Source organism: Alligator mississippiensis, chromosome 7, assembly GCF_030867095.1.
Source record: "Alligator mississippiensis isolate rAllMis1 chromosome 7, rAllMis1, whole genome shotgun sequence".
NCBI classification, from domain to species: domain Eukaryota; kingdom Metazoa; phylum Chordata; order Crocodylia; family Alligatoridae; genus Alligator; species Alligator mississippiensis.
In genome coordinates, this window is record NC_081830.1 from 67,381,812 (window position 1) to 67,403,546 (window position 21,735).

General features: G+C 41.3%; 1 protein-coding gene across 2 annotated transcripts in view; it reads left to right on the forward strand.

Moving 5' to 3' along the window:
- The window catches only part of MFSD1 (major facilitator superfamily domain containing 1), a 30,339-nt gene extending 11,091 nt beyond the window's left edge, over positions 1-19,248 (forward strand). The window contains exons 9-17 of one of the 2 annotated variants that reach the window (XM_006276857.4): positions 2,589-2,700; positions 4,000-4,056; positions 5,690-5,846; positions 6,283-6,380; positions 7,438-7,550; positions 8,140-8,187; positions 10,241-10,301; positions 17,442-17,553; positions 17,897-19,248. In XM_006276857.4, the coding sequence (XP_006276919.3) occupies positions 2,589-2,700; positions 4,000-4,056; positions 5,690-5,846; positions 6,283-6,380; positions 7,438-7,550; positions 8,140-8,187; positions 10,241-10,301; positions 17,442-17,553; positions 17,897-17,956 (818 nt within the window). In that variant the 3' untranslated portion in view covers positions 17,957-19,248. Of the gene's footprint in view, positions 1-2,588; positions 2,701-3,999; positions 4,057-5,689; positions 5,847-6,282; positions 6,381-7,437; positions 7,551-8,139; positions 8,188-10,240; positions 10,302-16,383; positions 17,264-17,441; positions 17,554-17,896 lie in introns of those variants that run through there. The other variant, XM_014602872.3, reaches the window with a different exon arrangement.
- Positions 19,249-21,735: the final 2,487 nt, after the last annotated feature.

The following is a 21,735-nucleotide window of genomic DNA, read 5'->3' on the forward strand; positions in this document are numbered from 1 at the left end:
CAGGTGTCTGTCCAATCTCTTTTTAAACACCTCCAAGGAAGAGGACAGCACCACCTCCCTTAGAAGCTTACTCCATATTTTGGCAACCCTCACTGTAAAGAATTTTTTCCTGATGTCCAATCTGAATTTGCTTTCTTCCAGTTTGTGGCCATTATTTCTAGTTACCCTGTCAGGTGCCCTGGTATAAACATTGTATCCCCTATTTCTTGCTGCCTGCTCCCCTTCCCCCCCCCTTGTGGAGGCTGAAGAGGTTCAGGTCTCCTAGTTGGTCTACATAGGGGTTTTTCTCTAGGCCTTTAACCAGGCGAGTTGCCCTCCTCTGAACCCTCTCGAGGCCATCCACATCCCTCCTGAAGTGTGGTGCCCAAAACTGGATGCAGCACTCCAGCTGCAGCCTAACCAATGCTGCATAGAGGGGTAGTATCACCTTCCTAGACCTGTTTGCGATGCACCTACTTATGCAAGAAAGGGTGCGGTTAACTTTACTTCATCACGCTGGTGACTCATGTTCATTTTGGCATTGACTATGACTCCGAGATCCCTTTCTGCAGCTGTGCTACTTAGAGTGGTACCTCCCAGGCTGTAGGACTGTTGATGATTCTTCCTCCCCAGGTGCAACACATGACACTTATCCTTGTTAAACTGCATCCTATTTTGTTGGGCCCATTTCCCCAGCCTGTCCAAATCAGCCTGGATTCACTCCCTGCTGTCTAGTTTGTGTACCTCCCCCCATAGTTTGTTGTCATCAGCAAACTTGGACAGGGTGCTTTCTACTCCCTTGTCCAAGTCACTAATGAAGATATTGAATAGTACTGGTACCTGGACAGAGCCTTGGGGGACTCCGCTGCCCCTATTTCTCCAGGTAGAAACTGACCTGTCCACCACCACTCTCTGGGTGTGTCCCATAAGCCAATTTTCTGCCCACTGGACTGTAATAATCATCATTGCAGCTGTTTAGTTTATTTATAAGAATTGGGTGTGACACTGTGTCAAAGGCCTCTTTAAAATCTAAGTAAATAACCTCTACCTCTGTTCCTTCATCCAAGCATTTTGTGACCTGGTTGTAAAATGAAACCAGGTTAGTCGGGCAGGATCTGCCTGCTATGAACCCATGCTGATTGCCCCTTAGCATCATTTTACCTGCTGGTCCCCCAAAAATGTGATCCTTAACAATTTTCTTAAAGGTCTTGCTGAGGATAGAGGTGAGACTAACCAGCCTATAGTTACCTGGTTTCTTCTTCCTCCCCTTCTTGAAAATAGGGACCACATTGGCCCTTTTCTAATCCTCCGGGACCTGTTGAGCACCATGAGTGCTCAAACAGTTGTGCCAGCAGCTCTGCTATGACTCCAGCTAATTCCCTAAGTACCCTAGGATGAAGGTCATCAGGACCTGTTGACTCAACTACATTCAACCCTCCAGGTGCCCCTTTACTAGGTCAGCTCGAACAGTTGGTGAGTTGGTATCTATACTGGGCTTACCTGAGGTCCTAATGGGATGCGTATTTGTATTTCCAGGCGTATTCCATGTGTATTTCATGTCCAGGAACACAGATGCAAAGAAATCATTTAGAAGCTCTGCTTTGGCCATTCTGTCTGTTACCAGTTGCCCTAGTTCATCCTGAAGGGACCCTAAGTTACCCTGCACCTTCTATTTGCTTCCTATGTACTTAAGGATAACAAAAAGTCATTCTTTAACTTTTGCTGCCAACCTAAGCTCTGTTTCCACTTTGGCTCTCCTCACTGTTTCCCTGCAAGCTCGAAACAAGCAGGTATACTCCTCCTTGGTGTCATCCCCCTGCTTCCACAGCCTGTAGGCCTCTCTATTTTTCCCTCCAGGCTCTCCCGGATTTCTCTGCTCCAGCAAGAGGGTTTCTTTACTTTTTTTGCCCCCTTTTGTGCGTACTGGGATGCTCCTTTTTTGTGCCTGCAGGATTAGTCCCTTGAGAAATGCCCACCCTTCCTGGATTCCCATCTCTCCAAGGCTTTTACCAGTCAGTCCCTCCCAAACGAATCTCCTGAGCTTGTTGAAGTTGGCCTTCCTGAAGTCTAGCACTTCTGCACTACTAGTTACCTTCCCCACCTTTCTCCAGATAGTGAACCCTATCAATAGGTGGTCACTATCCCCTAGGTTACCTTGCACCTGCAGATCCCTCACCAAGTTGTCCCCTGTGGCCAGTACCAAGTCTAGTAAGGCATTTCCCCTAGTGGGAACACATACCTCCTGCAATAGGTGAAGGTCCTGTAAGGAGGTTATAAACTTTTGTGAATGGACAGACCTGGCTGCCTATTTCTCCCAGCGGACGTCTGGGAAGTTAGTCACCCATGACGACCAGGTCCTTTGAGCACGCTGCCTCTGAGAGCTGTCTTGAGAATTCCACGCCTAACTTGTCCCCCTGGCTTTGTACTTTCCTCAGTTTGCTCTCTCCCTAAAGGGAATCTGCATGAGAATATAGATGATATAAGATCCAGCCACATGAGCATTCACATATATAGTGCATTTGATTTTCATTTAAGATCCAAAGATGTGAACTGTATCTAGCTAATGTGCAGTAATCTTATGTTTCTGTCTTTTTTTTTTTCCCCTCAAGGTGAAGTGATTAAATTAACTGATGTGAAGGACTTCTCATTGTCCTTATGGCTCATATTTATAATCTGTGTGTGTTACTATGCAGCTGTGTTTCCTTTCATTGGATTGGGAAAGTAAGTACCTTTCATTTAAAAATGAAATATAAACCGATTTGATCAGATGGCCATGTGATAGACTACCACCAAGACTCTTATTTCTTAAACTTACACTATACCTGCAAGTAAATCTGTTTCCAGACCATCTAGTTGAATAGATAGAATAGCTACAAAAGTTTTAGTCTGCTTCTTTCATTGACTTCGCTTGTACTCTCTCTTATCCACTGTAGATTGTGATAGTTTTTCATATTTTAGTTTTTAGGAAATTTAACTTACGACTGGTTATCAGTGTCAGATCTCAAAAACATAATACTTGTTACGTGTTACTTAAACCTTGCTATGAGCATAACATTTGTTTACATCTTTAAGATTCATGGATATTTGCCATAAAGTTCCTTTTTAAATGCTCTCGTGCTGGTTAAGAGAAGATTTAACTGAGGGCCTCTCTCTACATTTATGCTAGAATTAACGTGTTAATTGCTAAATGGTAAGGGTGCTATGCATGCATCCATCCAATTTAAGGCTCCATGATCCAGGGCTCCCCTTGCACCAACAAGTAGAATGGGCACAATTGAGATGTGATCCTATCCCCATATGCATGATGGAAGATGTGATTGTTGGGGGTGGGGATCAGATTCCATAGTGCCTCTAAATGAGTGTTATGGTCCTAAGTGTAGTGGAAGTTTCAAGTTGCAGGATGCCCTATTAATATTGCATTCAATTTGCTTCATATAATATATGCATGCTTATCTTGTGTTTTGACTAAAATAGTCTAGTTGGTATTCTATAATGGATCTGTACTTGAGTTAGAAATGTGGTACCTGTTTAAAGCTAAATGCTTAGTTGTATGTATGTTTAGTGAGAGGAAAATTGGAAGTCACTGACGACATGAATCTCCAGGCTGGCACAATTGCCTGCTTCATTTTTTTTTTTTTTCTTGTGCGTCCTGTGAAAAGGTTCTGCTTTAGCTGCTGTAACCCACTGAATTTATCACTCATTACTGGGTTTGCTGCCAGTAAGTTGCACTTCAAATTGGACCAACTGACAATATAATTTGAACTGATATAAGATACTTGTCAAAAAAAAAAAAAAAAAAAATCACATAGGAACTTTCTCAGTACTTATATACATATTTGTATATACAGTATCTTATGCAGAAAACCTTATTCCTGTACATCATATTTATGCCAACAATGTGTTTTTTAAAACCCCTCAGTAAACTACAATCTTCTGTTCTTGATGCATGACAAATACTGTAAAAAAAAAATAAAAATAAAATAAACATATGTAAAATGTAGTCTAAATCTTTCTTTTTAGGGTTTTTTTCATCGAGAAATTTAAATTTTCTCCTCAAGAAGCAAGTGCAATTAACAGGTATTCTTGCAAGTTTACTGTCTTGGTTAAAAACCTGAAGTCTTAGAATATGATGGTCATTTTTGTCTGTTCACTTGGAGTTGTTCCTTTTCCTTCTTCCTCCGCCCACTCCCTACTAATCTTCAGTCAGATTGGTTTTAAGAGGAGACTTATTCTAGATGGTTGGTTTTTTAAACCCTGGATAGGTTATTCTTATCAGGGAGAGGGGGTGATGAACTGACTGTTCCAGAAGCCCATCTGGGTATAAGAGAGGGCTATAAAAATGAGGGTTTTTCTCAGAAAATTCAAATGGTGAAAGTTATTGATGATAATGGCTAATGGAGAACTTAGTTTACAGTTCCTCCTTGCTGCTGTACAGTGTAATAGTACTGTTGCAGCACCAGGATGGGTTAACTGGTATTATTAAATAACACTGCCAACTTGCTTGCTTCTGGTTGCACAAAGATGTTGCTGCATTAAAGTAGAAGGGTATCAACCATGAACTGGGATGGTAACCATCATCTAGAATAGGGATATTCAAACACATGGCCCACACAGCAGTTTTATCCAGCCTGTGGGACTCCTCCAGGGGCTGGGAATTATGGGGTGGAGCTTACCGAATTATGGAGTACAGAGCCCTGCTGGGGATTTGGGTTGGTGATGTCACAGCAAGTGACAGCTGCATTAACCTCTGCCGCTTTGTGTGGTAAAGAGCATCAAGGTCATATAGATTGGGGGATGGGAGGGGGATCACTGTATGGCTAGGTGGACCTGAGGGTGGTCCTTTAACTTGTCTCATTAGAAATATAGACATCCTCAGTTCTGTTTTAACCAGCTGAACACATGGTAGCTACTTGGGTGTCTTGTGTGTTGGGTCTGTCTAAAATTCTACAAATTGGTAATTGTCTTCCTGTGGCTTAAGTGCCCTGGGCTTCCCTTCTGTGAGGCTGATCTATAAATCAAGGTGTCAAATATTAAATTTCTCTAGATGAGGGGTGTCAGATATGCAGACTTCTACCCTGACTCCGGGTGTGATGGGGGACCTTCCGGAAGTGGCAGCCAAGTGCCTGGATGAGACCTGTGGCACTGGAGCCCCAGCACACCATGGCTTTGTTCCTTTGACAGCAGCCAAGCACGCGTGATTCTGAGCTTCCTGCAGTGTTGCTAGACCTCCACCGCTGCATTTCTCTCCTGAGGAACTTGGCTGCCACTCTGGAAACAAGCCACAGTGCCGGGCTTTTTCCCATCATGCTACTTGGGCTCCAGTGCCACTGCTCTCCCTGGATGCTGTGCTGCTAAGCACCTGGGTGAGAGCAGTGGTGCTGGAGCCTCAGCAGCTGTGGCTTGCACCGTGGCTCACTCCCAGGGCAGCAGCTTAGCACCTGGAATGCCAGGCCTCTCTTCACTGGGTCCTGGAGCAGCTGGAGTAGATGCTGCATGCTCTGGATCTCCCATGGGTTGAAGGTTGGGTGTCCAGCCTACAAGCCTCACCAGTCATCCAGTCCCTGGACCTTTTTCACACTCATGCAGTCTGTGGGACCAGGCAAGTTTGACACCCCTGCTCTAAATGTCGGATATGGATTTATATCCTTAATCACCCTAGAACAATTAAGCCTTCAAAAACTTGAAAGAAAATTGTTTTCTTTTTTTGTAGCATTGTATATATCATATCAGCACCCATGTCCCCTGTGTTTGGATTCCTGGTGGATAAACTTGGAAAGAATATTATCTGGGTTTTGTGTGCCGTACTGACTACACTTGCTTCTCATATCATGTTGGCCTTTACTTTCTGGAACCCTTGGATTGCAATGGTAAGTATTACTAGTAACAATGACTTATTTGATGATAGCCATGTACAGTAAGATATCACATGATTTAAATGTTTATCATTAGCATGGCAGAATACCCAATATTTTGGGATCCAGGATGAAATGCCCCAATTGCATTACTGTCTGTCAGGGGCCAACTACTCCAACAAGTTACCTCCTTCTTAAAGAGACTTACTGTAAAAAGTTGTACCTAAAAAAATGTGTTCCAACTACAGCTTAATCTTTGCATCTATTTCTCATTCAACAACTTACTGTGAAAATATGCTGTACCCTCAGTTGTGTAACATTTGATACGAGTCTTGGGGAAAACTGACCAGAATTATTATCCTATTATGTTTCTAAATATATTTTTATTCTCTTGGGAGAGCTAACTTTATTTAACTATGGTTCTCAAAAATGCAAATCTTGCTTTCAACAGTGTATGTTAGGAGTAGCCTATTCATTACTAGCCTGCGCCTTGTGGCCAATGGTGGCCTTTGTTGTACCAGAGCATCAGCTGGGAACTGCTTACGGCTTGTAAGTATTTGTATTTATCTTTCAGTGGTGGCTTGCTGTGAGCACTTCCAAACGGTAAAGAAGCATTGAGATTTTTAAACTACTAGAGTAATGGCAGACGGTGTTATTGGAAATGCCTTGCATTCAAAAGCTTGTCTAACTTTATCACAACTAATATAGTTGTTCAATAAAAGATAACGCACACAAAAAATTTTCTTTCTCAATTCATGGCTATAATATTGCTCTAATGCTGTCGTATCTTGCAAAATTGCTCCTAGATGTGGAGTAGTCTTTATTCTCCAAGGTGAACTAGTTTTACTGACAAATCTTAATGCTCCTTGTTCTTTTTGTTTGTTTTGTTTTTGTGCCATATTTTTAAATATTTTTCTTCCATGTTAAAGGATTCCTCTGAAAAAGTAAGTTTTTTTTAAATAACCATTAGTGCAGGATGTCAGGTATTCAGGTTGTAGCTATTAATTTAGAGGCAAAAGGAGTGAGAACTTGTGGTAGAGGTGATATCTTTTATTAGACTAACTAGATATTTGCAAAAAAAGTTCTTTATTTGCAAGCTTTTGGGCACAAGCACCCTTCTTCAGGCATAGGAGAAAAGATTGTAGGTCTCCTAGCTAGAAATGAAAATTCATATTTCATAGGAGAGTTGAAGGTGTGGTATAGTCTCCTGTTTGGAACAGGGGTGTGGTTGTAGCTGTGTTGATCTAAGGACATAGGCAGATAAGGTTCTTTGGGTAAATCCGATATCTTTTAATTAGACCAACTCAACTAGTTGGAAAAATTCTTTACCCAAAGAGCCATGTCTGCCTGTTTGGAACAGTTCATTTTTATTCAGATTAGGATCATTGGTGCAGGATGTAATTCTACACTCAGCCTTTGGGGTACAGGCATCATACATTCCCACAGTAAATAAAATCTAGAGGCGCCATAACATATGGTGGCATGCAGACAGCAATTTGGGCCTTGATTGTAGCTTTTGCATTTTTTTTAAAACTATACAATGTAATACAGTGTAAGCTGTGAAGAGCAGCTAATATAAATTAAATCTTTGTTATCCATATTTTAGTATGCAGTCCATCCAGAATTTGGGTTTGGCAATAATTTCCATAGCAGCTGGCACGATACTGGATTCTCGAGGGTATCTGTTTCTAGAAGTTTTCTTCAGTGCTTGTATTTGCTGTAAGTACCATGTATGACTGGTATGGGAAGAGAGCCCTTGTCACTGTTGCTTAATGCTTGTGCTGGCACATCAGTCAGTTTAATCTGTGGAGTAGATCAGTTGAGTTAACTTGTTCATGCATTAGATGTGTGCATAAACTGTAAGTAACTTGTACTCATAGGACTATTATTTCCTTTTTAAGAGACTGTTATGCAACAAAGATGGTTTGTAATGGTGTTGAGGATGTGAGGGATATTATTAATATCTTGCAGATACTAGGTGTAGTCACAGTCTGTCTTGGTAATGTTGCAAAATGTTTACTTTTGGCAAGAGGGTCTTTTACGAAATAAAAGCATCTTTAATATAAACCCTTTTCCCGATCCTCCTTTGAGCCCCCCGAATGGAATTTTGAAAAGTGACCAAGTGATACAGGGGGACAAGGATTTATGCTGACAGATCACTTGGCTGATGACTTAAAATCCTGTCTTCTCTTTAATAGCAAAGGGTTTGAATACTATTGCATCTTAGGGTAATCTTTTTTTCTGTTTCTGGGACAGCTGTGCTAACTATCTAACTCTCTTCCTTTTTTTTTTTTTTTTTCTTTTCTAGTGTCACTAATAGCTGTAGTCATGCTGTATTTTGTGAATCGCCTCACAGGTAAGTATATGTTCAGACTTTTTTAACATGACACCTGTTCTGTTTGAGTTGGTAATTATACTGACTTCTGTAGGACAAATTCAAGATGCCCTATATAATACTATGCCAGAAGCTATAGGTCTCAAAATATGTAATGGAAGCATTTACTGGATGTTAAAATTTATTTTTTTTACTAGCAAATTACCTATCAAGCATGACTATGGGGGGTGGGGACAGAGGCCTGTGTTGAACGCCTCCTCCATGCGCGCGTGCGTGTCGTTTCCCCCCCCCCAGGTTGGGGTCTGGCTTCTCCCCCTTTTCCCCTCAGCCACTTTGGGCCTGGGCTCATTTCCCCCCTTCCCCCTAGCCGTTTTGGGTCCAGTTCTCCCCCACTGCTTCAGGTGCAGGCCTGAGCGTGCTCCCGCCTCGGGGGGGGGGGGGGGGGGGGAGGGGGGTGGGTGGGTGGGTGGGTAAGGGGAGCTTGTATGCAGCAGGCGGCTGCGCCCTGCCACTGGTAACCCCCCGCCTTACTGCTCCCCTTCTTCCTTCTTCCCCTCCCTGCTGGCTGGCGGGGGCGGGCACACACACTTTCTGGCCCCTGGCTCCAAAGAACAGGGCTAGCTCCCTGCTCTGGCCACTCAGTCACCGCTGTCATGGTGGTGCTCTGCTGTGTAGGGGGATGAGGCCAGCACTGCCGCCAGCATCCTGCGCCGCTGCCACCTCCAAGGAGCAGGTTGGCGGGGGGCAGGTGAGGCCAGTGGTGCTGTCCTCATCCCCCCACTCTAGCTTCTTAGTCCCTGCTGTTGTGGCAGTGCTCTGCTGTGTGTCTGTCTGTACAGAGCACTCTAGCTGCCAAGGCAACCAACTGGAGTGCGAATAAAGCATTATGGATAGACTAAGGCTTTTATAATATTAGAATTGGGATTCTTTCTTAAACCACCTTAATATCCATTGGTAAAGGAAACTGCCAAAATTCATGATATACTGAATGTGTATGCTAGTCAGGTTAAGCAGAGGATTAAACACCTGTACTTTCAACTAACTTGAGCTAATTTTAATACCTGGTGTATACATTACGGTTGAATCAAAACAAAACAAAATGGATGAGGCGTGTAAGTAGATGTTGAATAAGACCGTACTCGTATCCTTGACAGTCTTTGGAAAGCATTGAATTGTTATTTAAAGGAGAAAAATCTTTGTATGCACAAATGCATAGTCTCAGAATTTCTTACAAGTTAATTCACTTAATGTTTTCACATCTCTGAACTGTTATGTTTTGGTCACTGAGTCAAAACAACGAAGTTGGAGCTGGAGAACAGCTGTTACCTTTTAGTTCCTTAATGGGGAATGCAAAATTATTCTTACAGAGCATGTTGGCATTTTTATTCAGCTGCACTTTGTTGTCCCAAACTAGAGTGTCTCCATTGGTGTCAAGTTCTCAAAACTTTTTCCTCACTTGCCTAATTCTACTTTTTTCATACCTGCTTTTTTTCATACCTGCTCCCTCCAATCCCTAGTTTTCTCGCTTCAAATTCCTCTGCTGTAATAGTGTTTGCATCCCTTTAGATATTTGATTTTCCCATCCTTGCTGCTGCAGTACAAAGCTGTGCATATTTAACTAAAAATCTTCAATTCTGTCCTAATCAGCTTTCTTTTTCTTTGAACTTGCTCCACTTTGTTGCTTTGTGCTGAATGCAGTATTGCAGCTGTGGTTGCACCTGTTCTATTACTTCCTGGCTCTGTGGCATATCTTATTTGTGTGGCCTAAATTTCATTAACTGTTTTTAGGGTGGCAAGTTATGTAGAAATGTAGTCTGATAATGGTGCCGTGGACTACAGCTTGGAAAACCCAACCTATTTCATTTTGTCATTGGTCAGTTGGGTGACCTTTGGTAAATTGATCTTTCTCCCCATGATTTAGTTCCAGTATCTTTAAAACTGGAATGATGATACCAGCCTTAATTAAATGCTCTGCCAATTTCTGATGAGAGCACCATGGATCAAAGAGCTAGGTTGATGGCATTATAGTTGAAACAAACTTCAGATTCGTAACTCAATATTGTTTTTGTTGTAGGAGGTGATTTGAACTGGTCTGCCAAGAAAAGGGAGAAATTGCAAAAACTAGCAGCAGCTGAGTAAGTATAAGGAACTAACGATCACCATCTTGAAAGCTATTGAAATAATGGCTTCTGTATACATCTGGCGCATAGCCACTTTTTCTTATAATCGCATTTATTTTGTCAAGAGGTAACTGCAATGAACTCCAGTATTAGATTTTGCATTAACATTGTATCCTAGGGTATGACTTGAACATAGAAGTCCTTCACAAACCTATCTACTACAATACCTAGTCAGGGAGTTAGAGCTGTAGATGCTCAGCAGCTCTGGAAATTGGAGCCCCAGCTGTAAGTTTCCAAAGATGGGTACCTAAAATCTAAAGTTGCACATAAAACTGAAGCAGTAGCATGTAAAATTTTGTTGGTGTTATCTTTGAACATGTGACAACTTGCAGTTATGCAGATGAATTTATTCTTTCTTTGTCGCATCTTTACCATGCATTGGCAGGTGGGTGTCTCCATCTGAAGTTCATGCTTGTTCTTCCTGTGGATTTTTTTTTTTTGAGTGGAGCCTGTACCTACTTTGGTCCTAACTCTTGAAAATACATCTTTCAGCCTTGTGCTTTTTTTTTTCCTCCCCCCAAATAGCCTTCCAGCTGAATGAAGTTTGAAACAACAGTATTAAAAAAACCCCAAAAAGTTTACAGCCATTGCTGACTTTAGACCTGGAACTAGTACCATTCTTGCAGGTATCTCTCTGCCTAAAAAAGTATGAGCAACATTGTCATTCTTCACTAAGGCTCTCTGCAAGTGCATCCTCTAACTACCACTTGGAGAGTGGAATAAAGAGCAGAGTAATTTTCAGGCTGCTGTGTCAAATAATAAAAAATTGTATATGGGTCTTATGTCAGAAGTCACACAAACTAAGACTAAATAAAGTGAGGTGAGGCCTCTAAAAATCATAGTTAAATGCCTGAATCTTACTGCTTCTCTCATCCTCTATGTAACTTATTTCAGGTTTTCAGCATCCTATTTGGTTCCTATATCTCAGAACCTTGTCTTTTTAATCCAGGTTTAGGTGTGAAAGTGAAGCTAGTGCTAGTACAGTTAACTGAAAATTCCTCACATGTCAGTTGTTATACACAATTTTGTATACATGTTTTGACTTCACTGAAAGGATTTCATAAGGTAGAGAGATTCAGTTGAATAGAAACTTTTGTTTCCAGAGGAGAATACTTTGCTGGTTCCCCCCCACTTTTTGAAAGGAATTTTAAGAAGCTGAGACTTGACAGTGTGTTGTCTTGAAACTTCCTTTCTTTATTGTAGGAAACTTGCTGTTAATTTCTTTTTTCTTGAGCATGGGCTCTTTGCTGTTTTAAAATGGAGAAGTTATGAGCCTACAGCATTCCCCACAAAACAAATCTAGTTGCCTCTCTTTCAAGCTCTACAAAACAGTAGCTGCATAGTAGTGTTTCATTGCTGTCCATTAAAGGTTCCTGTTTGTTCCCCTTCTTTTAAAAAAAATCATTTGGAGGCAACTTAAATGTGTAGATGCCAGACAGCTACTGACTATATGCACACTAGAAAGGCTTACTATTCTGCATACAATCCCCTTTTTAATGAAGATAAGCAAGCCCTTTGTTGTCTTGTTGATACTTAAACTTGAAACCTGAAGTGAAGGACTTGCTGGTGGTAGGTATGACAGCATAGCATGAACAATCGCTGCAGTAATGGTGGAACTGAACTTTGTATTAAAACTTGCTTGTTCAGATAAAAATGTAAAATTCTAACTTTGGAAAAATAGCTTTTGGTTTTCATAATCATCTTTGCAACCTGCCTTCAGGTAGTTGAAGGCTGCTATTAAATCCCTCCTCGGTCTTCTGCACTCTAGACTAAACAAGCTCGGTTCCTTCAGCCTCTCTTCACAAGTCATGTGCCCCAGCGCCCTAACCATTTTCATTGCCTTCCATTAGACTCTCTCCGATTTGGTCACATCTCTTCTGTAATGCGGGGCCTAAAACTGAACACTAAGCCAGATGTGGCCTCACCAGTACTGAATAGGGGGAATAATCGCTTCTCTCGATCTGTTGGCAGCACTGCTGCTTACGCAACCCAGTATGCTGTTGGCCTTCTTCACAAGAAGGCTGTGCACTTTTGGCTCACATTGGACAATAAGCTGAGCGTAACACCCCCCCCCCCCCCCCCCCAGTCTCTTTCTGTAGAGCTGCTGCTTAGCCAGTCGGTTCCAAGCTTGTATTGGCTCATGGCATTGTTCTGTCCGAAGCGTAGGACTTTGAACTTGACCTTATTGAACTGTGTGAGATTTCTTTTGGTCCAAACCTCCAATTTGTGTCTCTGAATCCTAGCTCTCCTCTCCAGTGTATCTGCTACTCCCCCCTAGCTTGGGTGTCATCTGCAAACTTGCTGTGAGTGTACTCTATCTCATCTTCCAGGTCACTGATGAAGTTATTAAAAAAACTAGCCCTAAGATCAACTCCTGGGGCACTCCACTAGATACTGGCTGCAAAATAGCCATTGAATCCTTCATTGTGACCCTTTGAGCTAAACAATCCAGCCAGTTTTCTATCTACCTTACAGTCCATTCATTCAGCCTGTACTTTCTTAGCTTGCTTGCAAGAGTGTTGTTGGAGACCTGCATCAAAAACCTTGCTGAGGTTGAGGTACATCACATCCACTGCTCTCCCTGCATCCACAGAGACAGTCATCACATCATAGAAGGCAATCAGATTGGTCGGGCATTACTTACCCTTGGTGAATCCATGCTGACGGATCCCAATGACCTTTTCCTCCAAGTACTTAGAAGTGGAGTCCTTGAGGACTTGCTCCAAGATTTTTCCAGGGACTGCAGTGAGGTTGGCTGGTCTGTAGTTCCCTGGATCCTCCTACTTCCCTTTCGTAAAGATGGGCACTGTATTTGCTCTTTTCTAATTGTCCAGGACCTCTCCCAACCACCATGAGTTTTCAAAGATAATGGACAGCAGCTCTGCAATCACATTGGCCAACTCCCTCAGCACTCTTGTGTGCAGTGTCCAGCCCCATGGACTTGCACACATCCCGCTTTTCTAAATAGTCCCTAACCTTGTCTTTTGTCACTGTTGGCTGCTCCCCGATCCACAAACTGCTGCCAGGCGCAGTAGTCTCGGAGCTGACCTTGCTTGTGAAGATTGAAGTAAAAAAGGCATTGAGTATTCAGCAGCTTCTACATCCTCTGTTACTAGGTTGCCCTCCCATTCAGTAAGGGGACCCATCACTTTCCATGATCTTCCCTTTGTTGCTGACATACTTGTAGCAACCCGTCTTGTTACCCTTCACATCCCTTACTAGCTGCGACTCCAGTTGCATTTTGGTCTTCCTGATTTCATCCCCTTATGTCCGAGCAATATTCTTATTCTCCTCCCTTGTCATGTGTCCAAGTTTCCACTTCTTATAAGCTTCCTTTTTGTGCTTTAGCTCGTTGAAGAGTTCCCTGCTAGCCATGCCGGTCTTTTGCCATACTTGCTAGTTTTTCTGCCCATCAGGATGGTTCATTCCTGTGCCCTTAGCGAGGTTTCTTTAAAGTACAACTAGCTCTCCTGGATTTTTCTCCCCCTCAGACTGGCCTCCCAGGGGATCCTACCCAGCAGTTCCCTGAGGGATTCACAGTGTACTTTTCTGAAATCCAGGGTCCTTATTCTGCTGCTCTTCTTTCTTCTTTTCTTCAGGATCCTGACCTTGATCATCTCATGGTCACTGTTGCCCAAGTTGCTTTCCCACTTCTGTGTTCCCCACTAATTCTTCCCTGTTCATGAGCAGCAGGTCAAGAAGAGCACAACCCCTAGTTGGCCGCTCTAGCGCTTGGACCAGGAGGTTGTCCACAGCACTTTCCAAAAACTTCCTGGACTGCCTGTGCACTGCTGTGTTGCCTTCCCAGCAGATGTCAGGGTAATTGAAGTCCCTCACAAGAACCAGGGTCTGTGATCTGCAAACTTCTGCCAGCTGTTTGAGGAAAGTTTCATTCACCACTTCCTCCTGGTCTGGAGGTCTGTAGTGGACCCTGACTACAGCATCGCCCTGGTTGCTCTCCCCTCTAACCATAACCTAGAGATGTTCAAGAGCCCTGTCTCCAATTTCATACTGGAGCAGTCATACAGCATTTTTACGTAAAGAGCAACTCTACCTCCTCTCCTCCCATCTGTCCTTCCTGAACAGTTTGCATCCATTCCTGACTACTCCAGTCATGCAAGCTCTCCCACCAAGGCTCTGTTATTCCAGTCATGTCATAGTTCTGTGACCGTGTGAGGACTTATGATTCTTCATTCTTGTTTCCCAGCACATTTGTGTACAGCCATTTTTTAAGTCCATTAATTTGAACTCTTAAACTAGTAAAAGTTTGAGCTAGGAAGGGAAGTTTCAGTTTTTGTGGTTTAGTCTCTCCAGTTAAGTAGCTTTTCCAAAGTCTGCAACAGGCAAAAAACTTCATCTAGTGCCTCAGTTCTCCGAGAATGGGGTTAGTCATCTCTAAGATGAGAATTATGTGAAAATGGAATCTGTTAGTGAGTTGATGGGGGTCAGATGGTACAGCGATGACTAACAGAGATACTTTTAACTAAAACCAGTTTTAGTTCAACTATTACCTTGGCTCTTAGCTACAGGTCATTTTAATAAACTGTATTTCATAATTCTTTAAGTTGATTTTTTTTCATGATGAAAAGCTGCAGGATTGTTCATTATGTGCATGCAGATGCACAATAAATATTCCATGGCTCTCACTACACTTTGGATTCTGAAAAGTAGTTGCATGCTGCTTCAGGTGGCACAGATGAGTCATTAAAAGAAATGCCCTTGCGTAGTGTTGTTTCTCTTTTATAACATAGAAATTCCATTTCATTTTCCTATTATTATCGTGTGATGTCTTGATATTCTAGTTGATGGAATTCTAAACTGGCGATGTTCTTGTGCATAATCAAGATGAAACTTTCTTGGTGATACACTACACTTCCTGTTCTGAATGACCTAATTTTAAATTTAGTATAGAACCCTCTAAAATTTCAGTCCCTTTTCTGATAGGGTAGAAAACCCTCTTACCCACTTCCAGTGATACTGCTTATATTAGACATATGCAATTACCTCATATGTAGTTAGATTTATTACTCTTCTGTGTACAAGTAGCAGGGTAGCAGATTTCATAATGTGTATGTAGTGAATTGCCCATAGATCTCTTGCTGTTGTGGCATCTAGTATGAACTTTAACTAGTCTGGCTGTTCTGCAAAGGATGGAGGAAAAAACATTTTCTTAAGACACAAACACAGTTCTGTCATTAAGAATGAAAACTACCAGCCAAAACAAACTCTCCTGCAGTTGTGCAGGCTTCCTGTGGCATATTCATATTTGTTCTTAGTTTGTGGTGGTATCAGAGGGCAGATCTGGAGGGGAGAGCGGTGCAGCCACACTCTTGGCTGTGTACCATGTGCACAGTGAGCTCTTGGCTCACTGGCTGGTCAGTGCTGGTACTGCCAAAGCACAGCGAGTTCAGACAGCTGCTCAAATCGCACTATACATATGGAGCTGCGGGAGCAGCTATGCTGAGCAACCAGAGAGCTCAGAGCTCACTGTGCACTGCTTACTCAGAAGGAGTGTGGTTGCACCTCCTCTTCTCCTGGGTTGAATGTGACTGAGGAAATGAGCAGCTAAAATCTCACTTGTGTAACTTGTATGCTTTTGGGAGTATAGCCCCTGAATGTAAAATATCTGGAAGCCATATATGGAGTTTCTTTGAGTGGGAATTATGAGGGAAAGGAGATTAAAATATCTAGAAAATGCTATCCTGTGGCTTATGGGCTAGATCTGGTCTGTGGCAGTTATTGGATGGGGTCAGCAGTGGCACAGGGCAGGGGGCAGGCTGCAAGGCAGGCGGCTGTGGCCTACTTCAGGGCTGAGCCATGTTAATGTGGCTTGATGTTTATTTAAAAACAAGCAAACAACTTAACAAAAAATACCGAAACCTTCATACTTGTGCTTGCACATACTGTTTTTTTTTTGTCCAATGCAGAATGTCACTTGAAAGACAAGAATAGTTTTTGTGGTTTTGCTTTGACCCTTGCATGCCATGGTTCTTTGTAGCAGTGTTTTCAATAATTCTCATTACAATGTTTTTTTCAGAAAAGAAATTTGAATAGCAAATATCATCCAGAAGTGGGGAACGTTTGAACAACACCATGTCAACTTGAAGAATTATAGTGTTCTTAAAGCTTGATGCTTAGCACTGGACATTAGTTAACTGAAAAACTAACATGCTGAGGATTTTACAGTAAACTATTTTATGACTAAAATTATGTTTTATGGCAAATGTTCATATCTGCCAAACATTCTTCTCTCTCAAAGCACTTGACTTTTGCTGGTTTATAGCATCTGAATTGAAGCTTTGTGCTATTGAAAAGGAGTTTTGCAGTCTGAAGCCAATATCTTTATAATGAAGGCTACATAAAAAAACTTTTTTGTGAGTTTTTTTTCTTAATGATGTTAACTTGAGCAATTATTTATGATTATGTATAGTTTGTATACTTCAGGGAACACTGACTTCTGAAACTTGTTAAGAGCTTTCTCCTTAATGCTTAACTTGTCTCATTTAATATTAAACACTTACAGCAATAAAACAACAGTTCAGCTTTCCAAGACTTTTTTTTTTTTTTCTTCTTTTAAGCAACTGGCTCACATGGAAAATGGCTGGGAGTCAGAGCAGTTTTTGAAAAGTACTGTATGGCCGAGTACGGGATCTTTAATCTTTGGTACAACCAAATCCTGGTTGCTCTTTACTATGTCAGACTGCTAAGCAGTCTCTTTAGTATGGTGTTTGACCACTTATCCTCTCTGTGCTGTAATCTTAATTCATTTTAAAGGATAAAATATTGTTTATTAAAAGCAGACTAAATTTTGTTATGGAAGTGACTGAGTATGTTATAATTTGTATAAATTTTCCTTGGATATCTTGCTTTCTAAAACAGTCCTACCACGCTAAATAAAAAATATTGCAGAAAATAAAGTCTCTCCTTCTTTTTGCACATCAAATTAATGTGTCTTAAATCTGCTTCTAATCTTTCTCATGACATAGTCTTCATTTATGACAACTTTTAAACTCGGTTTTACTTGCAGTAACTAATGGGTTGGAATATGTTCTGGTTTGCACATCTCAATGCAGAACTTTGGATTTTGTTTTCCAGAGCAGAAGAACAAGAAAAACTCAGACGTCAGAATGAAGATGACTTGGCCAAATTACGGCCAAAGGATCATATTAGTTTAAGGAATAGATACCTCTCCAGACTAGGAGCTCAGGTATTAGTAGGTTTTTTTTAACACAGAAGAGTACAGGATGGTAAACATTAGTTTTAAGGACTGAACCTGGAAGTATTTTGGCAAGTTAATGTTGTTAGTTTATCAGTTTAAAAAGCTGTGTTTTTTATATATATGGGGGGAGGCAGATCTTAAAATTTTATGCAATGGCCATAAGAAATGTCCCACCTATGACTATAATAAAAAGAAAAACCCAAAACCCCAAAAATAGATTTTAAGGAGGTAAAAGCTAAATGAATAGTTTAACCTGACAGACAACTGGTATGCCGAGCAGTAAGCTTTTGACAAGATTCACTTTTTATTTTTATTTTTTTTACTTTTGCAGCTACCAGCTAACTATTATTCCCACTTATCTACACTGGCACACAGAAGTGTGCTGAAATAACATCCTGCAGCCCAAGTTTGTCAAGAGGTGGAAACTCTCTGAACTTCACACTCAGGCAACCTTGCTCTCAGTAGTTGAGAACATAAAACGAAAGCAAATTAACGTATCTTATTCTTTTGCTAATACAAAACCTAACTGGGTTTCTTTGATGTATATTTTTAATTGGTTAGTCCGTGTTTCCCAAGGGTAAATAATGAATCATCTGGCTCTGTTTGAACCCAGAAGCTGACACTTGCAACCTTCACTTTACCTTTAAAAAATCTGTTCCCAATACGTGGATTCTATTGTAATGTCAAGTGTTGAAATTTAACTTCTGTGGGCTCTACAAAATGGAATCTGAAGCTTTGAGCTATAATACTCTCACACGCTGATTCTTGTTGGCTATGCTACAGTCTACCATGGACAACCTTGTTAATGTACTGCAATAATTCAGTGCTGCTTTTCCTATAGAAAATGTTGGCATAGAAACTAAACTAAGGTGAAGCCTCTTTTTAAGAAATTCTTCCTGTGATTTTTAATGAATGCGCTGTGCTCAAAAAATGAGAATTCCAGAAGTATTTTAGTATTAATGATGTTCTTATATGGCTTTGTGCCTCTTGTAAGCAAGGTTGAGCTCTTTTCCTATGGAAATGGTTCTTGATACATTGTTGTAACAACAGCAAATTAATTTTATAATTACCAGTATGGGTTTTAAGAATTATATATGGGTCTAAGGTGAAATATTTCAATTGCTGGGATGATATTGGTCTTAAAACCAGCTTCATCGTAAAGAGATGTGGGTACCCATGATAACAGTGGGAAAACTTGCTTGCATCCAAGCAGGACTGGTTTTTATTATATTATACTGTTTACTTTTTCCTAATTAAGTATATTTGTATATTTTTAATTAAATAGACAGGGAAAACACTCATCTTTTGGTTTTTAGAAATTGACATCTTTGCATTCATAGAACCCTTAAAGTCCCCCTTTTTTTTTCTTTTTACTATATTGAGAGTATTGTACATACTTTACCAAAGACAGTATTAATATCAAGCAAGAACTGTCATGGTTGATCCTCATGAAATTTAATCCAGGAAAAATTAGTCAAGAAACTTTCCTTTTGGTGCTGTAGAGAATTACCATGACACATGGTTTCAGTTTTATTTTTCTATACTACCTTCAGAATGGAAGGAATGGGTACAACAGATGTTTGTTTCTTTGTGGAGTGAGTCTTTTTGTTTACTTTGGACTTTTTCTATTGGACTTATAAATGTTGGTCTTTTGTAATAAATAAAACTAAATGTATAAGGGCATCTGACTCCATAACTTATTGGGTTTTTTGTGGGGTTTTTTTTTTTTTTTTTTACTACTTAACTTGCCTTTTTAAGTGTTGCTTCTGTGTTCCATCAGGAGAGGAGAACTGATCTCTGTCTCCTCAACTAAGTAACATCACTACCTCCAAACCCCCATCTTTCCCACTTCTAACCCCTCAGTTCAAAGCTCCTGCTGCTTTCTCAATTTACTTCTGGTCATGAAGCCATCAATGCTGTGTGCCGGTTCTGCCCCCTTGGCCCTCTGATTGGCTTGTGGCGGCACAAGGCTTTGTAGTTCCATTGCTGAGTTGCCTGCTTCAGGCTTAGGTGAGTGCTCTGCCTGGAACTCTTCTGCTTCAGACTGAAGTTGTCATGTTTTTGCTATAGTGTGGCATTGCTGATGGTGGGAACAGAGGAGACTTTTTGTAAAATAGAAATTCTCGTGAAAATCTGCTTGTAGAGGTGGGAAGAAGGAACTTAGGCAAACAGTTTTTTAAAGTAAGTGTTGGGAAGAAGAGAATGTTTTGCAGGCCTTGGCCATTGGATAGATTGATTCCTCAAGTGGCGCTGGAGGGTAACTTAGTATGTATTTGTTAACATCTACTCTTAAATGACTTCAGTCCATTTTGGCTGAAAACTATTTCTTTCTGAACAGCTTCTGCATAAGGCTTCATTTTAAACATCTTTTTCCTTTTTTTTTTCCCTGGGAGCAAAAGCCCTGCTAATGGTGCATTGCTCCTGTTCACAGAATTCTTCACAAGTTACTTTGGATGTGGATGTTAGCATGAGTATAGGACTTGCACTTGCAGTGGCATAACTGAGCAGTTCCAGTAGCTCAGAAGTACACTGCTTACCATCTTCACTATTTTGTTGCTATAAATGCTTGGAAAGAAGTAACATGCATAATGTGTGTATTCTGTGAAAAGCCTGAGCCCAGTGTCGTGGTGTGTACTTTGGATCCTTCCCAGTAGTATGCTCCACATGACCGCTCAGGAGCAGGTGGCCAGGATTTGTTTCTTGGGGCCCTGGCAGAGTTTACATTTTATGGCAGCACCATGAATTGTAGAATGTCAATTTATGGCACAAAAATGTAGAACACTGTTGTCGTTGGCTTATATTTTACCTTACATTAAACATGTAGCATGTGTCCCATCCCACCCAAAGCTCACCTGGGTATTATGATCTGGCTCTGGGCAGTACTGGTTCTAGGACAACTGTTAAATCTTCTGTTTAAGGTGCAGTACAAACCAGCCACCACGATGTTCAGCTGAGTATTAGACTGAGGCAAGAGACAGCTCTAGGGTCAAGGACACAGTTGCCCCCTGTTTAATCTCCAGCACCCTTGGCTTTTCAAAACTGCACATACAGCCCAGCTGGGATGCACACATGGTATTTAAAAACCCAGGATATGGGAACTTGAGATGGGGGTAGGGGCTTTCCCAGCTGAGTATTGGGATTGGGCATGGGGCCCTGGGCTACCCTGTGCCTGTTCCCAACGGCCAGCTGGGTGTTTAGAATTGGGTCTGTGATGCAGCTTTATGCTGTCCTATCTGTGGGATTGGACTGGGTGCAGCCCTGGGTCTCAGTTTGGCCCTTGCAGTCACATGATTGGCATCCAAGGAATTTTATACCTCAGCCCTAATGTGCATCCTGCCATATGTGTAACATGCAGAATGCACAATTTATGGGATGGGGCATAAAATTCCTTTAATTCTAATCCCGCTATTTTAATTTCTGCCTGGGGCCTTGGTTGCGGTCTTGGGTGCAGCTAGGAGGTGACATAAACATTGTCTTGGTATGGTACTTCTGGGTAAGGAAGAATTTTTGCCTCCAGACCCATTTAATCACTGGCCTGTGCTGGAAGTGGTGATTTGTTGGGTCGTTTACTAGAAGCTACCTTGAAACCAAACCTACTTTGACCACTAAATGGCTGTCAGATGGTGGCAACTTTCAGTTGTTAACAATCTGGGCTCAATTTCAGTGAACATATTGGAAATTTTAAATCTCTATATCCCATTGCCAGTCCTCCATCAGTTACTGAATAAAGGAGTAAAAGTAATAGTAATAAATGTAGTAGCCTGATAGAGCTGCTTAATTTAGAGTCAAATTTAATATACTTGTTTTCCCAACAGCATGAAACTTCTCTATTCTCACTTTCAGTACATGAGTAGTGTTGTGAGAGGGCATGTGCAATTCCACCCAGAGCTCTTCTAAAAGTAGGTATGCCACAAAACTCATCCATTGGCCAGAGTGTCTGGAGACCAATGAAATAATACGGCTGGAGGTGCTGAGGGAATGAGGGGTGGAAGAAGTTTTTATCTGCTGGCTGAGCTAACATTTTACTGAAGCATTAGCTTGTATGTTAAGTATGCCAAGTGTTTTCTGCAGTTGTAAAATTGAGTATCCAGGCAGGTGAATAGGTGACTCTTGATTTTTAGCTTTCATTTAAATCTAAAAAAAGGGTAAAATTGTAAACATGAATTTAAA